Source organism: Atheta coriaria, unplaced genomic scaffold (genome assembly GCF_025399875.1).
Source record: "Atheta coriaria isolate IRGN ID8LTWV9N9 unplaced genomic scaffold, Caltech_Dcor_3.1 hic_scaffold_6_pilon, whole genome shotgun sequence".
Taxonomy (NCBI): domain Eukaryota; kingdom Metazoa; phylum Arthropoda; class Insecta; order Coleoptera; family Staphylinidae; genus Dalotia; species Dalotia coriaria.
In genome coordinates, this window is record NW_027045448.1 from 13,561,989 (window position 1) to 13,583,647 (window position 21,659).

The 21,659-nt window shown below is 38.6% G+C and overlaps 1 protein-coding gene across 1 annotated transcript in view; it reads left to right on the forward strand.

The window, feature by feature from the left end:
- The first annotated feature begins 2,924 nt into the window (after positions 1 to 2,924).
- The window catches only part of LOC135793871 (uncharacterized), a 37,758-nt gene continuing 19,023 nt past the window's right edge, over positions 2,925 to 21,659 (forward strand). The window contains exons 1-2 of the mRNA XM_065304984.1: positions 2,925 to 3,000; positions 16,242 to 16,259. Of these exons, the coding sequence (XP_065161056.1) occupies positions 2,930 to 3,000; positions 16,242 to 16,259 (89 nt within the window). The 5' untranslated portion in view covers positions 2,925 to 2,929. The remainder of the gene's footprint in view (positions 3,001 to 16,241; positions 16,260 to 21,659) is intronic.

Consider the following 21,659-nt stretch of genomic DNA (forward strand, 5'->3'; position numbering starts at 1 on the left):
GAAATGAGCAAAAAGTTGACACAGACATGTTTTTGTTAAAGAATCTGCGTTATAATGACCAATTTATTTGGTTATGCCTTTATTTGTTTTTGAGAAATTGGAGGTTTTTTGAAGGAAAATTGGAATTTTTGCAGAATAAAGGTGGTAAAATATTACGAACACTTTATTTGTTAATAACTTCCAGGAAAATTATTTTTTTAACCTTTTGTTTTTATTTGTTTATGTAAAATTTAATTCTGAATTGATTTATGAAAGAATTTTAGTTTTATCTTTATTAGTTTTTGAGATATTTGAAATTTTCTAACAAAAATTATAATTTTTTTCTGACAAAAAGTGTTAAAATGATAGATACACTTTATTTGTTTATAATTTGAATAAAAATAATTTGTGTAATATTTAGTTTATATTTATTTATGTACAATTTAATTGATAATAGATTTTTGAAAGAATTTTAGTATTATCTTCATTAGTTTTCGAGATATTTGAAATTTTCTAACAAAAATCATATTTTTTCTGAAAAAAAGTGCAAAAATGTTACAAACACTTAATTTGTTTATAATTTGGAGGAAAATAAATAATTTGCCATTCAGTTTGTGCTTGTTTATGTAGAATTTAATTCAGAATTGATTTTTGAAAGAAGTTTAGTTTAATATATATTAGTTTTTGAGATAATTGAAAATTTCCAACAAAAATCATAATTTTTCCGACATAAAAGTTCAAAAATATTACAAACATTTTATTTGTTTATAATTTGGAGGAAAATAAATAATTTACTATTCTGTTTGTGCTTATTTATGTAGAATTTAATTCGGAATTGATTTTTAAAAGAATTTTAGTTCTATTTTTATCAGTTTTTGAGATATTTGAAATTTTGCAACAAAAATCAAATCTTTACTATCTTTCCTGTTATATTTTTCATATGTTCGGTACTTGTACCGTATCTCAAAGCATTGTCCACTGCTATTCTTAGACCAAAAACTTCATATTTCGATAAAAAAAAATCTGCATCATAATGCCCAATTTATTCCTTCACTTCCATCCTGACGTAATAGAAATTTAATTATTCTGCAATACAATAAACTTGCTTGGCACTTGGCACTTGCGAAAACTATTTCTGGATTATTGATTGCACTTTATAAATTTTATTGGCAGAGAGTTACGAGTATCGCTGAATACGACCGCGTCTGATTTTATTTTATCGCCGTTTGATTGAAATTCAATCGTTTGCCAACAGAAAGTTTTAATTATTTATATTGTCCCTATACACACAGGACAGTCTCACGCGATGTGAATTTACATTTAACATTTTCTCGATGCGCGATTTATTCGATTGTATCCACACGTCGATGTTAATTTAAGGCCGCGTACACCTTGCGGCTGCACGCTGGGTTGCATATCTCGTTCATTATGCATGCTGACGCTTTAATCTACGAATGGACGCCACTGGAGTGTCCAGCGCTTTGTATTCTTGCTGCCTCCTTCTCGACAATAATTTTATTCGACTGCGCGCAGACACCGGCAACCCACAATACACGACCGTGAAATATATTACTCGCGCGCGCGCACAGCGCGCAATCTGGCTAATGCAACGCTCCATTATTAATCGTGCACTGCGCACTGATTGAGCTAGTAAATTCTAAGACGTCGGGATAATATTTGTTTTGTCGATTGTTTCTTGTTCACGACATGTGAAACAGAATATTGTGCCAAAAATATGTACGAAAATAAATTAGAAACTTGTGCATCTGTTGTGTTTTCATCTTACAACGTCTAAATTTTTTCTTTTTTGTAAATTGCTGCGGTGTAGAAACCACGCCCGTAATAAAAATAATTAGCGTCCATTACGTCGCAGGTTAATTACATATGTAATGCGCGCCGGGACGTTTTACACGCTTTATTAACTTTTCGCAGTGACACGAAACGAACGAATGTAACATATTCTAAAATTCGTTGTGCCATGTGTGTGTTGCTGTGTCCGTGGAGAAATACAGACTTTTCGAAGTGAAGCGCACTTAAATATTAATGCGGGCCTGCCCGACGGAATTACCCGCCACCGCCGGTAATGAAAACAAATAACCAACTCGAATTTACTATTATACGCGTCGGAAAACAACAAACACACCAACACTCCGAGTGTGTCTGGAGTTTTAAAGGGATGAAACTGAAAAGTGGGCCGAAAACGCACCGAAATGCTGGTATAACTCGAGCGTAATTAGATTTCCTCATGGTCTTAAATTATGTATTAATTACGCTAATGCCCTTTCCTCTCCTTGCATCACCATCTTTATTCTATAACCTTGGATGATGATTTTTATTTTTATTTAGTTTTTTTTATTGTGGTGGTTCTGGAACATCTTGAATATTCCAGATGTAGACGCTTGTTGTGTTGGTAGCGCTGTTGACCTAACCTAAATACCCGATGTGTTTTGTTCGTGCGCTCGGGGGCATCGAACTTGCTTTTAATTCAATTAGCGTTATACTCTGCGTAATTAGCTTCGATAATTATGTTTATCTTAATTCCTTGGCGCCGCTAAGATCAACTCCAATAAGAAAACCGTACACATAACCTGAATTCAGCGAAATTTACATGCGAACAATCGCAGAAGTGGGGGTGGTAGAGGGCGCTGCGTGTGTTTTTCTCAGTCTGCGCTTCGGTGTGTTTATTCGTTTAATCAGGGCTTTTCCACTCGGCATTTTGCGCCAGCGGTTTTTTGAGCATTATAAACGTCTAATTAATTAACATCGAAGGGTGTGGGGCGTGCTCCCCGCACGAGCTTGCCGCAGACCGCTAATAACTGAGCAAACACTCGCGAACACAACCAAACCATTTCTATTCACACACATACATACATACAGGCGGCAATTAATTAGTAAAACTCTATTGTTTTACCTTACTTAACTGTTTTTTGCTTCTCTTGTAGATGTGAATATGGTTGCCGAACCCAAACCACACCAAACCGGCAGGAAGCGACAAAACGTGGCGAAAACCGGCAATGATTGGTGAGTTTTTTTAAATTTTTACTGTTTTTTATATAAATTATCCTTGAAACCTAACCTAAAATCACAACTATCAGTGATAAACAGTAAACAGAATATTTCTATAGATTAATCTCTTAAGTAATTACCTGTGGGGTATGAAACCATGAAAACATAGTTTCTTCATTGATTAGGTCCGGTTCTGTCCGGGTTCAATCGAAAATTGTATGTGGAAGCAATGAATGCGCCTCGCAATTCGTACCCGGTTTGCATTATACATGCATACAGAGTTTTTCCCGTTAGCGCGCCGATGAAAGACGCGAACGCGCATCTGTTGCGCTGTGGGAATGTGAAATGCCCCGAATGTCGAACGCCGAATGCAAAATTCAGTAAATGTAAAACGGCGAACAGGTGCATACGTTTTTCAAGCGATACATACACACATGCACATACAATATATGCAACCATATTCACACGTATAAGTGTAAGTGTGGTTGCATACATATATACATTCCGGTATTCTGGTTTCTGGAAGCGGGGAAAAGTTTAAAAGCAATTCGAGTGTTCAAATATGCGCACATTAGACGAGGATCGCCGGCGTTTGATCTCCGGGTTGCTTTTGAGAATATGATGCGCGCGCACCGACTTATATTCCAAGAATTGCACGATATTGCGCAACGTGATATATCGAAGGTGTTGGTGTCAGCGACTTAGAATTCCAATAAGTGTTTGGGAAATCGAGACGCAATATAAACATGGAAAACATTGCGAATACGATACACAGGAAATATAACCTCTATACCTCTTTCTTATTACATCTCAAAGGCGCGCAAAAGATTCTTTTAACTTTCGTGTTTTTTTTTTCTTCTTCGGCTTTTTTGCTTTGCTCATGTTCGGTTCACGAGTAGCCTCTTTGCCGACTTCATGTTGACTGGAATTAAATTCATGTTATCGCATTACATTTCGCTCATTCCTCGCCCTTTTTTTGCGTCTTTGAGTTTCTCTTCTTCTTCCTCATTGTTTGGCAGTTGACAGCCAGGGAAAAAAGCCACTTGCCACCCAATCAATTTCATTTAATTACGCCGGGTTCGTGAACCGACTAAATTTGATTATACGTTGATGCCCCACTATCCGGTGTTATCGGCTTGTTTGGGAACAAACAAAGCAAAAATTCACTGCTGGTCGTTTATTTCAATGATAAATGAATGAATTGATCGAAGATCAATCAGATCCAAAGACTTTTATAAGTAAATGCAGTTCAACATCAACGTAGGCAACCAAACATACACGAGTTGTGTTGTGTGTGTTGCCTACGTTGACGTGTTTTTAATGGCTGTGTTTCATAATTGTAATTGCGCTCACAAAACGCAATTAGTATTGATGGTGGTGTGGTGTGTGGCAATTACGCCTGTTGATATTATAATACAAAAGCCACCCTCGATGTCATGCGCCCACGCTGAGGTGTGGTAATAAATATTAATAACAATTAGGAATGGATGGAATCCGTGAACGTCAGAAGCCACACCACACGCTTTCCTTCTACTCCTACTCGTATATCTTCCCGTGACCGCACTTTTCTCTCCTCTGGAGGGCAGGAACTTGAAGTTTTGCTGCACGTTCCCCAAAGTGGGCCTCCTTAAATTATTCATTTCATTATAAAACTCTTAAGCTAGGATTTAATATAAGTCGGCTACCTTGAAGCCGCGTGTAGATGAGATAGTCTCGTCGCTGGGATCTTCGCGTAATTGGTTGCATACTCGCGACCCTGCTACATCTACACCGCCCTCGGCTGGCTGCTCTCTTCAAACGTCAGCGCACGCCGGAGTCTAGATTACTTTTTAAACCCGTTAAAAATTCATCAAAATTCTGCATAAATATTAAAGGACAAATCATAACATCATCAGATTTAATTACAAACTTTGACGCGCGCGCGCGCGCGCTGAAAATTGCGTTTTCATCACTTTCGAACAACTAAACTTTAATAACAAGAAGACTTTCACAAGTGGACGATGATTGCAAATGGCCCACGATGTCAACAAGGTAGAAGGTAGGCAACCAAACGTACACAATTAAAAGTTGCAACAATGGATGCCTATTACCATTGAATGCCAAGACTACGTTTTACTACACAGATAGATTTAGTTGTGTTGTGTTGGTTGCCGAGTTGCCAGGGGCATAAAATTATAGATTTAGTGCTCGAACGCCGCCAGCCGCTGCGCTAATTGTGGCTTGTTCTCTAATCTTATCTACGAGTCACGTCAGCGCTGAGCTAAACCCCACGAACTGTGCACGGCACGCCCACCTGTGCGCAACTCCGCTTTTCAATATGCTCACACACGTCGCCGAGTTTAATTCGCTAATCCTTTAATTACAATTCAAAAAATTACGTGCACCGCCAGTAATTGAATTTAATATTACCTTAAACATGTCTAACCTCACTTTCCATGGGTGGGTGTTTAAGTGCTTCTTATGTTTATTAAGATTAACGCTGCGACGTGGAGAAATATAGCGCCGTTAAAAAGAACATCAATTCTCAGTGCTAAGACTTCACGTTGTCTTTGGGAATGTATTGTTATTATATCCCATTCGATGTCCGAGTTCTTTGTATTGCGTGTAGATGTCTCGTTTGCAGTTTGCAGTGTGTATTTCTTATGGTGGTGTCATCATTATAGGCAACCCAACAAGCACTTGTTTTGTTTGTGAGGTTTTGAGTTGAAATGTAAAAAATCTGTGAGTAAATTGTGCGATAAAAGTCGAATTGTACTGACGTTGACTTATTTAATGTTATGTTGATTTTTTTCTTCTTGTTTTGGCTGCGCGAGTTGAGTTTGAGGTTAGATTCGCGTGCAGCTCTAGTGACTGGAAGTTATGTGAGCGTTTTTCGGCTTGTCTGCAAGTAATGCGCGAGCGGAAAGCGTTATTACATTGTTTCTTCTTGGTGCGTGTAAAAAAGGCGCCCGACACATCAATTTTCGCGTATGAAGCAGAAGTAAGTGAGTGTATCCTCTTCCTACTACTCTTCCACAGCAGTAGCAATAGCAGTGGCAGTGGTAGAAAAAGGTACAGAGAGAAATGAAAATCTAGATTTATACTTTTAAACCTTTTTCTTTTTTTCTTTTTTTTTTGGTTTTTTCGTTTCCTTGTTTGTCGCGTGGACCCAGGAGGAAATTGTGATGATTTATCCGCAAATCGCAACAGCGCTAGTGTAACACATGGTCCGCGATTATTCAAATTTCATTCGCGCGCCAAACAAATCATTACCTACCGATGCAAAAGAAAAGCGCAGGGGCCGTGCCGGAATGCGTCCGTCGGTGTTATATTCGCACTTTTCGCACAAGGCAATATTCTTTTTCTTTGCTGCCTGCGAAGCGCGCACGAACGGCTAAGCGAAATTTATTGCGCCCCGGCCGGCCTTAATAAAAATTTAACGACCTTGGGCGTTATGTTTCGCCTGCAATGGCATTTCATACACTCGCGTTGTTTGTTGCGTTTTTGTTCCGCCGCTGCCGCCCCCCACGCATAAATTATTCCGTCCAGCGTCTCGCGCTACTCGTATAATTGCAAACACTAACATTCGAATATTAACCTACAGCGCTTATATATTAAATATAGCTACTAATATTATAAATGCGAAAGTCCTGATGTTTGTTACACTTTCACGCAAAAACTACTTAACCGATCATCATGAAAATTTGTACACATATTCTTAGTGGTCCCCGAATGGTTATAGGCTACTTTTTATTTAATAAAAAAAATATTTTTTAAATAAAATAAAGAAATAGTTTAGCCAATAATACCTCTGCATCTGGCTATTTGACTACTTTAACGCCATCTAGCATTCCAGCAATGAAGCTCAAACCTAAGTACTATAGTACCATCACACTGTATTATCACACTGTATTACCGACAGCTACGTCAACATCAAATCCAATTGACTACACTATGGAGACTGTACACTATATTTCCATAGACTATACTTTCAGCCATTTTAAACTTCCCGCCATTCTACTTCATTGTTACTTCTTCTGTGACTACAGACGCGTACGGAAGCAACTTCATTATTTTAGATATTCGCAAGCGAAGCCGCGGGTTAAAGCTAGTTTTTAATAAATATTTTTATTTTTTTTGGTTTTGAGGTTAAGTCAAACATGGCTAATGTGTTGACGAAGTGTGAGTGCTTTGCATTTTCTCTCCTTTTAGTTATGCAAACATCGCCTGTCAACAAGTAAATTGTTTCATGAAAAAATATAAAAAAACTACTTTAACTAAAAGGATAGGCAGCCCGTGTTGCATGTAATACGTGTGTTGATGCCCACCTTAGGACATTGGAAGTGTTTTGACTTTAGCGCTGTGGATAAATCTGATGCGTTTGTAAATAAAATCGCGTCGCGCTGCCGCCATAGACGGAGAGTGGATGATACGGCGGCGTTGATCGTAAAACGAAATCCCAAACGGACACTGCTAGCACGACGTGACATCGCCAAAGTTGAAGAGTAATACGTTTCATCCTTCGGTGCCACCGCCGCGGAAAGATATGATTAGACGGCGGGTATTTTCGGATGATTGCTTTACATTTACACTTGAAAAAAGTGGGCAAAGTTAATATCGGTATACCGGTATTTACAAAATAAGATTTTAATTCATATCTGGTTTTAATTAATTTTTTATTCAAAAATATTGTTTTTTGAAAATTAAAAAAAAAACGGTATACCGGTATTAATATCGGTTATATCGGTAAAACCGGTATTTATAAACTTCCACTTTAGTAATTTTTGTTTTTAAATATTTTTTTATTGAAAAATATGGGTATTTGAAAATAAAAATACCGGTATACCGGTTTTAATACCGGTTATTTCGGTAATACCGGTATTTTTAAAATTAAATTTTAATAAAATCAGTTTTTATTTCATTTTTAATTGAAAATTATCGGTTTTCAAAAGAAAAAAATACCGGTATACCGGTTTTAATACCGGTATTTTACCCATTTCTCCGGTTTTTTAAGATAAAAAGCATTTTATCCGTATTTCCAAACGATTGCATCACATTTACACCCCAAAAAAACATTTATATCTTACATTTAACAAGTTAGAAATAAGAATTAAGAAAATGGATTAAATAAGCAATCAACTACTTGAATGTGTGCACGGGTGTTTTTTTCGGGGGCTTGGATGTAATCGGTGTAAACATAAATCGAAGTCGATTCGATTTTATTCGCTGATTGAGTCGAACAATTCAAGCGCTACGTGCCGCCTGGTTTCAATTAATTTGAGGTCGCTCTTTGTGCTTGCTGCACTGACTGCTCGCGTTTCTTTCCCGAACTCAACCCGAGTCAATATCACGCACACCAAAAACCCACCAACCCTTCTCGCAGTTCTTTTGTTTTTTTTCCCCGGTGTTTGGTTATTTTCAACGCAACAAAAAGGTCTTAATTAAATTCCATATTATATGCGATCGTATATCATCCAGGTGATGAATAATTTAAATCTACAGCATGTGTTTTTCGTACAACACACAAAATACCCCCACTCTACAGATAGCCTGAAGCAGGAGTTTTAGGTGTATGAGTATGGATGGATATTCATTTGGTTGGTTTGGCTGTTGTTATGAATAGAGCGCCGAATTGGAGGTTAAGTTCAACGAAAACCAATGGACAGCGAGGCGGATTTTCCACTGCAAGTGGGGTCCTCGAATAAATTATGCCCACTCACATATACTGAGTGTGTATTACAAACGCGGCTGTAAAATCTTTCCAGTGCGCGGGTGACTACTTTGTCGGGAAGTCCATGTATATTAAAGTCGGATGGGGTTGTAAAACGTAATGGAAGTACACTCAAACGACCGCTGGAGACACACACATTGAGAGAGAAAAAGGGTGGGGGTTGTCTTTCATTCGTGGCGGGCGATACAATCCCGGGATCCTGTTAGATGCCGTTAGTCGGGAATTGCACATCATTCGATTGGGTGAAGGACTGGGAATTTTCACGAAATGAAATTTGACCAATTCATTCAGGTCACATGATCAATTTTACTTGTGTAGTCACATAGAGACAACTTAAAATTCAAAATTTAATTTTTTTGTTCTTTTTTTTAAATTTCTGATGATTCTCATAGCAATCTCTTCCATCTCTCCAATGTAATTAACTATTTATCAAATGTAATAAACTGCGCCTGGAATTCCTGCTTCGGTAAATCTTATCTTCTGCCCGGGGACCATCACAGGTAGTAAAGGAAGTTTCGAAAAGGAATTACACCACATAGCAAGCAAGAAAGTCAAGATTCTCCTCCGCGCGGCCCAACTCCTATAATATCTAATAATCATCGGATCTATAAGGTTCAATTACGTGCCCTCTGGAGGATGACGTCCCGGGTCCCGCGGCCGTTCGGGGGATGCGACCAGATTGTTTTTCGAGTGCCGTGCGCTCTCGAAATAAACCCGCGCGCTTGCACGCGAAACCTTCTCTTCGGATAATTTCCCCTGTGTTCCACTACCAACCACTACCATCCGACCAGACCATGGGGTTTTATGGCCTATAGTCACTCTAGTCATAAGAAGAAAGAGGAAAAAAGAAAAAAAGAAACAGGAAGCAATAGGATTGGAGTTATATTGTTATACAGGGTGTTGAGGTGTTGGATTTTTTGTTTTTTGGTGTTTTATGGAGTATTATGAATCTAGTGCGCTAAGTTAAACTTTAGTCACGTTTAGGGATGGGTTGTTTAGGTTCTTGTTTCTACTTTTATTGTTTTTCTAAGTTTAGTTTTTGTTTTTGAATTTTTTATTTCAAAAATTCCAACCCGTGACTAAAGTACTTAAGTCACGACTTTACGCATCCGTGACTAAAATACCACTTTTTATGTCTCAAAACCGTGGAAAAAGTGATTTAAAGGTGAAAATAAAAAGTAAATACCGTGACTAAAGTACTTTAGTCACGACTTTAGCCATCCGTGATTAAATTACTTCTTTTCATGTCTCAAAACCGTAGAAAAGGTGGAGTTTTAAACGTGTTAGTAGAAAATAGATACTGTGACTAAAGTACTTTAGTCACGACTTTAGCCATTCGTGATAATATTACCATTTTTCATTTCTCGAAACCCCGAAAAACCTGGTGGAAGTAGAATAAACTTCCAAAGATGAAATAACGGAACACCCTGTGTGGACAGTGTGTAAAAGAAAGGAACGTTTGATTTAGGAGCGCTTCGCGCGTTAAGTATTTATAATTCACGTGCTTTACGACTGTTTCTCCTTCGGAATTAGATCGAGACGTTCCGCGGCTTTTAAATATTTAAGCCTGGACGCTGAACAACGCATACGCCTCGGGCGTCGATGTCAGACATTAGCGAAAGTAGCGCTTGTATATGGCCGCTCGTTTCCGCTCCGCGCCCGCTATCAACGGTAATGATAGCGGCGCTCGCATAATGATAAATAGTGATTAAAGTCGCTTGTTTATTTTAGCGTGTTCACGGCGAATTAATGTCCGGCTGGAGTGTATATGTTTGTTCGATATGTGCGCCACGAGTTATTAATACAAGAAAAACATGCAATTACATTTTCGCCAAACGAGACTCCTTGACTTCGAATACTCGCAGATACGAGTACATCAAAGTAGAAGCATTGGTATTGTCGCCAGGACAATGTTTAGTGATAGGTTTTACGCGACAGTTCTAAACCATTGCGCTATTGATAGGATTGCGTCCGGCTGCCGCCAGTCTTCGTTAGCGGTGCGCAGACAACGCGCGCGCAATCTAATATAGATGAGAGGTTAATGTATACAGTGAAATATCGGGTTGGCGTGTGCGCTGGCGTTTCGTGATTTATTTCCGAACCAGCAACAAATGCTTAATTATTTATTTCGTGCATCTACACTTGCTAAAATCGCGTAAAATTGAGGTTAGGTGATGAAAAAGTAAGATGGCTGCTTTGGCGCAGCCCTAAGTTCCCATCAGTGAGTTATCTACGACGGTAACAACTAACCCGACTAAACGACGTCGCTAACAAATTCTTGTTGCACTCTTGTGGGCATGTGGGGCGGCATATTTCCTCCTTGCCGCCGCCATAGCTTTGGGGGTGATTGCTCGCGCGATTCGAACTAGTTAGATGCTATGCGCAAGGGAAGTCATTCGTGGTTCCTTGTCTCTGGCGGCACTTCTTCCTCGTTTTTCCCGATATCCCGCACGCAGCGAGGGTGATCCCTATGGTTTTCGGGTTGTTGGGGTGGCGCAGGAGGCGAAAAAGGAACGCAACGATCGCTTCGAATTTGTCGGGAGCGACGCCGCCGCCGACGCCCGGGATGAGATTTATGTGTGCGCATCATTGACTAATTGCTCTTTTGTTAATGCCCTCGTGTGTCATGTCACTTTGACATGGTTTATACCTTACAGGAAAAACATCCTTAAACTGCGTGAGGGCATGATGTGCATTTTAGGTTTAATTCCGGTATTTTTGTAATTTTAAAATTAAAATATCGGTATATTGGTAATACCGGTATTTATAAAATTATTTTTATAAATTACTTTTTTTTAACTTTTTTTATCGGAAAAACTCTACTTTTTATTATATAAATACCGGTATTAATACCGGTATTACTACATTAATACCGGTATACCGGTATTTTTACGGTAATACCGGTATTTTCAAAAGTTAAAATTCAATAATATTTATTTTTAACTTATTTTTAATTGAAAAATATTGGTATCTGGAAATAAAAATACCGGTATACCGGTATTAATATCGGTTAACCGGTAATACCGGTATTTAAAAAATCACATTTTAGTAGAATCTGTTTTTACTCATTTCTAATTAAAATATATTTTATAAAAATACCGGTATTTTGACATCAATACCGGTATTTCATTAGTTTTTCCTGTTTTTCCTTAAAACCAAATTTATTTTCTTTACAATGAAACTTTCGCCTTCATTAATACCTCCGCCAGTTTTCGTTTTCGTTTGAGATAACAACATTACGCCCCCACACCCCCTATAAAGAAGACGTTCCTCGAGCGTCGCTCTTGTCGTCTCCATCCATCTCGAATCCAATTACACCTCATCTTTCCGTAAACAGGTATCTTTGATGTATATATTTAACGTTTCCGCCGCGGCGACAGCCTCGTCGGAAGGATGGAAGCCGAGGCGCGAAAGAAAGATTACTTCTGTATTATAACAAGTTTTTGATAAGATTAGCATCGTAATATGTACCAGCGGCGCGTCGAAATCTTTAAACTAAATTGTTGCGTATAATACCCCCAAAACCCCCTCGAGCATACCGGAAACCTGCCGAAATTACCTGCTCTAATCTCAAAATAGGATTTTTCAACACGAAAAAAAAATTAAAAATATTCACAACTAGCTTTAACCCGCGTCTATAGTCACAGAAGAAGTAACAATGAAGTAGAATGGCGGGAAGTTTAAAATGGCTGAAAGTATAGACTATGGAAGTATAGTGTACAGTCTCCATAGTGTAGTCAATTGGATTTGATGTTGACGTAGCTGTCGGTAATACAGTGTGATAATACAGTGTGATGGTACTATAGTACTTAGGTTTGAGCTTCATTGCTGGAATGCTAGATGGCGTTAAAGTAGTCAAATAGCCAGATGCAGAGGTATTATTGGCTAAACAATTTCTTTATTTTATTTAAAAAATATTTTTTTTAATTAAATAAAAAGTAGCCTATAACCATTCGGGGACCACTAAGAATATGTGTACAAATTTTCATGATGATCGGTTAAGTAGTTTTTGCGTGAAAGTGTAACAAACATCAGGACTTTCGCATTTACAATATTAGTAGAGATAGGGATTGTGTTGTTTTAATTGATTTATATAAAAATCCACGCATTTTATTTGCAACTAACGAGTGAAGAGTCCGCGCGCCGGAAATGTTAATTAAAATGTTGTGCAATTAATAAAATAACGCAACGCGCGCGCGAGCTTTATATCCGCACTAATTAAAATTTATGCAAAATGTGTGCTGCGGGGAGATGGATGCGAGCCGTCAGATTCGTGAAGAGGAAATGCTCTCGGCGCGTGAGTTTTATTGTTGTTCCGGGGGAAAAATCTAACAGATGCAGCGCATAGGTCTAATTAGTGAGTGTGCGCGTGGCTTAATTAATACAAATTTCATGCTGTAATTAAGGTCTTAATTAATTACTTTTAGTTGTGCGTCGAAACTAAATTTTATTTATAATATCAACCAAAAAAACAAAAAAAAAATTTAAAAAATTTCAACCCTAGGCAACCCTATTAGCATTTCATCATAAATAATTAACTTAGGAGAAAACAGGACGTGTGAATTATGGATGCGATCGAATGGAAATTAGGAGACACTGTGATACGACGATACAAAAATCAAATATTCAGCGCGCCGGCAATTTGGCGATAGTGATCATAGAATCGAATATTTATTCACGTTAACGATACGTATTCTCGACCCGATGCTTATTTATGCATTATATTAGCAGGCGTGTAAGGTGTGTTGCGTGCTGCGACTCCTAGCGGATGATTGACGCACTCGTCGGCGCGATGACTGTGGGAATTCGTTTTCATTCGATTGCGTTAGATTTCCCCAATGCATTTTGCGCGCGCCGCTGTCAAACAAGTATTGCTCATTTCGCCGGCGATATAATGAATCCATTAGAGATGAGGCGTCGTAACAAGATGATAGTGCTAATAAAGTCATATTGGCGTCCGGGATGAACGAAAACGTATTTTTGTCTCCGCATCGTGTAATGATGATGGTTTTTGGTTGGTATGTGGGGTTATGTTTCGATGTCCGCAACTTTTCGAACATGTGATGTGCAACGCAATTCGGGCGTGCGGAGGGAAATATATAGAGATGGTTTTACGATAGTCGGAACGACAGAAATACGCCGGCGTTTATGAATGCGCCGCGTTATAAAAACTCGCATAGATGGAGACACCTGACCTCCTCGATAATAAAGTCCCTTCGGTGTAAACTTGTAATGGGCACACCGCACGGGGCAAAATTGATAGTAAAACATTCGTATTCGTCCACGTGCACGCTTCTTACGACCTCTACGTGTTTCACGTGGCAATTGTAACTGTAAAGAGACATTTTATCTCTGGATAGCTAGGTAATATTGAAAATATCGTATATTATGTATCTAGTGCGGTAAATGGCATTTTAATCATGTTTACAGTACTTTAGTCACGGCTTTCGCCATTTGTGATTAAAGTATTATTTTTTGTGTTTCTAAATTTTGAAAAAAGAGGCGTTTTAAAGGTGGAAGTAAAAAATAAATACCGTGACTAAAGTACTTTAGTCACGGCCTTTGCAATCCGTGGTTAAAATGCAATTTTTTGTGTCTTGAAACCATAGAAAAAGTGGAAAACGTGCAAGTAAAAAATAAGTAATGTAATTAAAGTACTTTAGTCACGACTTTGGCCATTTGAAATTAAAATACCACGTTTTGTGTATTGAAACCATGAAAAAAGTGGCAAACGTAAAAGGAGAAAATAAATAATGTGACTAAATTACTTTAGTCACGGCCTTTGTCATCCGTGATTAAAATATCACTTTTTGTGTCTCAAAAAATAGAAAATGTGGAAAACGTTAAAATAGAAAATATTTCCTGTGACTAAAATACTTTATTCGCGACTTTAGCCACCCATGACTAAAATACCATTTTTCACGCCTAGAAACCGTGTAAAAAGTAAAAAATAAATATTTTAACGACATATTACTTTCTAATCAACAAAGTTTTTAAGACTTTGGGCGGATTTAGCAGCGCTTAGTTAAATCTCAATTTCCATTTCGGTTTGGGAAACAGTTCATCATCCAGAGACGGATTGCTCGCGTCTGCTGGGCCCTCCCGGGACCGGCGCAGCGCCATCGCTCAATTTCCCAATCCGGCAAACGCCGTTTCGCCTTATTGCTTCAATCTCAATCTTTCTCTATTAGACACGAGTCGAATGTAGCATTTAGATTGCTCGCCACAATTCCACGCGCGCACATGAAGCAGGGATGAGAGGAGAGGCGGCGGTGGTGCACATTTTTGTTCGGTCCGAACAAATGAATAACCTCACATTTCAGCATTATATCGCATTCGAGTTGCATCTGCGAGGACTTTTCATTTCCGCTTCGCCTTTGACTCCATTTGTTGCTCGCGCCGGCTGTGACCGCGCGACGAAGGTTCGTTTGCAATAATGTCGTCCCATCCACATCCGCTCTGACGAAGAGCATATGTGCATGTGTATATGTGGATGTGAAAAACGACGAAAACAAAAATCCACCGCTTTAACCTCACTTCTCACATAGGGTTAGAGAGGAGAAGAGAAAAGAGAAGTGAAGAGAGGGTGCATGTTGGATTGTAGGCAGTTTGTTCGCGTTTGTCCTGCCAGTGGGTGACGCGTAGGGGGCTTAGGCATCATAAAGTCGACTAGTTTATCACATTGTTATCGCGAATGCGAATTCTCGGGTATTGTAGGTTAGAAAAATGAGCGCGACCGCCATTCCGCAGACGAATCGACACGTTTACCTTTTCTTTTCTTGTGTTTTTGGCCTGACATGCAAACAAATAGTGTCAAGATCAAAATCATTATTTGTTAGTTTTACATATAAATTTAAATTGTGTTGTGCATTGGGTAATTTCTCATTTTATAAGATTTGATACCGGAAAATAGGAAGCCATAATGCGTTACTTAGCAAATCGCTGGTTTTGTGCCCTTCTAGTTCATCCAATTTTTCCGGCTCTCATTTCCATGCCGATTATAAGTGAAGTCGCCGCCGTCGAGGCGTAATAGGATGAAAAGTAAATGTGCTCGGAGGCCATCTTGGGGGTAGATAGATTCGCCTACTATTTTAAAGTAATCCTTGGATCCCCAGTATAAAATTGCCTCTGGCACTAAAACACAATAAAACTTGAGAATATACTTACACACTAATTGCATTAGATTTTTAGGTTAGGTTATGCAACACACTAATCATCATAATCTAATATACGTTGTTTTTTTAATTGAATTAAATGCAATTAACATATTTTATTTTTAATCTATTGAGAGTGTATGTGGATATACATTGTGTTTACTGTTTAATCACTTACGGTGGCGCCACAATCGCATTGATCAGTATGATTCGCATTAGGACTAATGCGCTCTGGTCGCATGAATACTGAATGCACAGCATGCACATCCCGCGCATTATTATTGACCTAACCTTTTACACCAACTCGACCTTTATGCCTGAGCCATTTATGAAAATCTAATGTCGAATGTCAATTTGGTTGTATTAATGTCGCGCTTTTGTTCTTGTTGCAGGGATTACTACTATGACAGGTGAGTGTCGGCAACCACTTCTACACACACATGTAACGCGTGTTGCATACAGCAAGCGCGAGGGTTGGTTTTGCATCCGCAATGGGATAACAATGTACAAACGACGCGAGTATGATTCGAATACGAAAGCGAGGCACCAAGCGGATGGCTTATTGATTGAATTTATTTGCGAATCGAGTGCACAATGTGCATCCAACGTGTTTGTTGGGTTGCTTATTGTGTATAGTATATCGATATCGTTACGATAAGAATTTCACACGACGTTTTCGTAGATTCGGCTTATGTTAAGCCTCAAATAATGTCGCGGAAGAGGAAAAATCATGCAAAATCAACATAACAAGACAAATACTATGCGATTTATTTGATTTTGAATTTTTTGATTCCACGCGTGGAAAATCGAATTTTAAAGTTGAAAAAATGAGCGGCAATCTGCTTTCATTTACGTGTGTCGCTCGTATACATTATTTGCCGTGTGTATATAATGCCGAGCGTACAAAAGAGCCGGAAATGAAAATACCTGAGATGCCGTGCAGGAAATATATTTATTTTCGACTTGTTTCGCCTCGGCACGGAAGCGAAAGAAGTGCCGGCGAAGGGGCGGCTGGTCAGTCGGGTTTTGTTTACATACTCTACACGCGCGCGCACACTATAATAACCCGATGTTTATTTTATTACCGGGTTATTAATCACGAAACGCGAAATTTTCAAAGCATGCAAATGTTTACGCGCTCGTTTATTTTTGCTAGGTAATTAACGGCGCAATTAGCAAATAAATTACGTGTAATAAAATAAATCATTTGCTTTTATTTTAAAATTTTATTTTAAATTTTTTCAATGGACACACTGTATATCAGATAACAATTGATTTGAAATTGTGAAATATAGCATGCGTTCGAATTGTCGAAATAGAAAAAAAATCCAGCAGCCAGCGAAATTGCTCTGCGGAGATTTTGGGGGCGGCTGCCGCCCCAGAAATGCAAAACGTTTTCACTCCTTTTTTTTGCCGGAGCGGCGCTTTTCATCTCGCGCGTATTTGTTTTCCTGTAGGCGCTTTCAACGACACGTAATATTCGTTCATTGAACGTCGACCCTCGGAAATGACATATTTTCTATCCGGGGAGCGAATGAACTACCCAAACATACAATATGTTCATATTTCTCTATAGAAAAACAAATAAACTCGGTGTGTAGGTACGTAGTAAAAGATCGGTGGAATTGCGAAGGAGTTTTCCGTTTGATGGCGTCGACATCCATAAAATATATCTCTTCGTGTGCACTACATTAGGTTTTAACCACATTGTCGATATTTTCCGCCTCGACCCGCTGGGACATAAACCGATATGAATGGAATGAATGCGAGAGCAGAACGTTATCGTATCTCTCTATGCTATGCACCTTCGATGAAAGATGCAAAAAAAATATGCTTACCTTTTTATTATTCATCATCGGGTGAAACTGAAAAAAGTAAAATTTTAAATTTTACGTGTGTGGTTCAAAGGTTGGAAAAATTTCCCGGGCGTTCAAACGAAAATGCAAAAAAATTTTTTTCAAAAGCAAACATTTTATTGACACGGTATCGACGCGTTTTTTATTTTTTTTAATTTTTTTTCGCTTTCTGTATGTGAGAGGATATTATCAGATTGTCCAATGTTAGCGATTAGTTTGCGGCGTGTTTTGTGTGCATATTTTTGCGCGCGCGCGAAATAATGATTGTGCGCTTTGTGCGCAATCAGACAAAAGTTGATTATTTCGAAATTAAATTCTTCGCGGCGAATGAACTATTTGATTGTGCTTTTATCACCGCGCGTTGTTAAAGTTCTTAATTAAATATTAAATTGGAAGCGCATTTTATCGCGCGCTGCGTTCGGCGTAGATAAACAACAATTAAATCGTTGTGCGCGAGAAGAAAGACAAAGCGCATCGCGTCTGCTCATTACGCTGACTACTCACATTTTTCGGGGCGTAAGTTTTGTTTAATTGTGATTAATATGAATTTTTCCCCGGTTGCGCTTAAAGTATCATACTTTGCTGCGTACAGTTTGTAGATATTTTCCAATTAGAAGTTTGTTGTTGGCGAGTGGAGAGCGCGCGTGTTGTTTAAAGTTGAAACGCGAATTATGAGAATCGCGCGTGATGCGCGCACGTCCTATTAAAACATTTTTGTTTCCGCTCGAATAACACACGCAGATGAATAGTTAACGCAGCGCAAAGTACGCAACCAACTCTACACTCTATACTCTACACAATTACGTGTGGCAGTAGTAGGCAACCCGTTCTACTCCACCACGGCGATTTAATTAGAAATAGTTGCCTTGTTTAAACATCAGACAAAAATGCTTTTCGTGTAGCGTCTTATTTTTTTGCCATTTTTAACCAAATTACACTTTTAACTCAAAAACCGCCTCCAGTAAGAAATTTTTTTTATTTTATCTTCTCCCACGCAAGTCGTTTTGAAAATCCACAAGGGTGGAAGATGAGTTAATTCAAAAGCAGTTAGAGTATATTATCCACTCGTCGAGCGAAAGAATATGCCATTGAGATACAGAGTGTTTCCATAAAACAATGAATGTAAATTTTACGCATATGTGAGTTTAATTTTCGCCGCCAACACTCGAAGGGTGTGCATTTTTTACGCTGGTTATTGGTCGGAGGAGTATCTTCAAGTCGGGAGGTCGACATCGACCATTAAAGTTAATTGAATTTCCTTTGGCGCGTCTGCATGAACCGCCAAATTGACTCGGAAACGGCCGCAGGAGCAGCCGTCGCGGGGGTTGTACTTGAACCACCCTTCGAATGGACGAGCACCTGCTATGGTGCGAATTCTCGAACGTTCAAATTCTCAAACTACCGCCGCCGCCGCGAGATTAAATAATTCCATTCGGTGATGGTGTTTTTTTTTCTTCTTCATTGGGGATCAAATATCAGTCGTGCGGGTGTGAATAAAAGCGAAAGTACACGAGGGGTGCGAGAATAAGGTTATGTGAATTACGTCATGCGTATGTAATATAAGTGAATTTTTTTTTTGTATAAATTATTCATTTGAATAGAAAATTTTGCGCTTTGCATTATTTTATGCTTGAATTGATTAATTAATTAACTTGTCACTGTTTGAAAGTTGAAATAATTGGATAGCTTTGTTTGTTTGTTGGAAAAACAATCAAAGATCACACGAAACGTTCATTCACGCTTTGTAATTTTTCAAAATTCGATTGTAAACTCGTAATTAACGTTTTTGTTTGAAGATTCAAACACAAACACAAAGAACACTCAATAAAAGGCAAATTAATCATCGATTGCATTTGGAAAGAAGGTGAAGGTGTACGTGGAAGAGGATGAAATATGTCCTCGAACCCAATTTACATTATTAACGATGTTCTTTTGGGATGTTGGGTATCTTCGGGGGCGGTGAACGTTATAATAAAGGTACTTGTTGCGCGTTCCGTGTTGCTACGCGGAGTGTATGGATGTGCGGCTTTATTCGATTACAACAAACAAACGAGACGTGAGCGATACACCGATACACATGATGTTTATGGTTTAGATTACGATTGTGATTTTAATCGTGGGTGATGAATTGATGAATCGTCGGTAAAAGACAGCTATGCGTGTGTAAAGTGTAATTTATACATGCGCGTGGTTAATCGGGATGTGATTTTGATTTACATCGAAATTTGTCATCATGCTTCATCACCGGCGATGCATCCAACCGCGGGAAATTTATCGCTGAGTTTTTGCTTTTTTTGTGAAGGAGTACAATTCGATATTTCATCAAATGATATTTAAAAAATATGTTGTGTGATAGAATAATATGAAAAATGTCAGGAAGTTTGATTTTACGCGTTGATGATCTTTGTTTATTTGAATTTATTGTTTCAGTGGGTATTTATTACGTTATAGGGAGGTAGCGTTACATCGAGAAACAAAAAATTACCAAATTTTTTATTTTTTTTAATTTTTTAGTAAAAATTCACTTATTTTTGTTTTATTTCATTAAAAACTTAGATTTTATGTATTTTTGAGCAAGTTATGCAACTTTTCAACCACTAAAATTATAAACTACATTATTTCTAGGTTATGTTACATTGAGGAACATAAAAATAACCAAATATTGCGATTTTACGCGGTCTGGCATCTGTTTAATTTTTTGTATGCTGGTTATAAACTCAATTACTCTTGAAAAATGCCGGTAAATATTTCCTGAAGTCTAAATATGAATTCCGCGTCGCTCAGTTGTATTCACTTGTGATATGTTTAAATGATTTTCTAGTAACGCAACGTGCACCCCAACAAATTAGATGAAAAATCGTGCTTAAGTTATAGAAATTTGCATTGCAATTTGTTGGGATGTTGGGATCATAATTACAACAATATTTCAAATGTTACCATCGATGTCATGTCTTTAAAAAATATTCTACCTTATAATTACTAGAAATAAAAATATTTTTCGTCGTTACACAGAAAAACTGTAACGCTATAACGAGGAAATTAATATAAACCAACAAACTTCTACAAATTTCGTTGTTATATAGAGATATTGCCGTTAAAGTCAACGCTACACTATATTTATCTTTATTTCGGGAAATTTATTCATGATGTCTAAGCCTGGGTCCGATTGTGAGAAACAAGGGTCGAAGGGAAGATGATGGGTTGACGTGTTGCATACTAACCGGTGATGGTTTGGCGGCGGCGGCGTCGTTGGCGGTAGCGGTTTGACGCCAGCTGGATACCTGTTGCTCACACCCTGCGTCCTCTCCGGCACGTCTCGTTCCGCCCCTCGATTCCTGATCATCCGCATAACGCCGCCCCCGCCTCCACTTCATCTATTGACACATATCGCGGCGAGATGTGTCGCCCGATTTGCGTTTGCGGTCGACACACACACACATACGCTGTGTCGAAATTGATTTTACGTAATTGTGGTGTGAGCGCCCTCTACAACATAACCTCAATTTTACATATACTCATACAATATACATATAGATATAGATATACAGTGTGTCAATTATTTTCGGTGAATTTATTTGCGCTCGTCACAGTTGACACAGCGGTGTCGGATTCATTAAAAATGATTTATAATGGCGGCGGTGTGTTATCCAATACACAAGACGCCATTACTTCGGGGGTGGCGTCGAGTGGAGTATCGTCTTCACGTATCCTGCACATTCGGTCACTTAGTGGCTGCCGCCACTTGCCACTTGCTCGTTACATTATTCCGCATTGCTCGAGCGCGCGCAACAATTTTTTACTCCGGTGGAATTCCCAGCGCGGGATTGTATTACAAGTAGGTGGTTGACGTCGAACGCTTCCGATGCGCTGATATGTCAAATGGGTTGCATACTGTACATTCACATAACATCAAAAGGGAAATATTTAAAAATACACAGAAAATGTGCTTGGAAA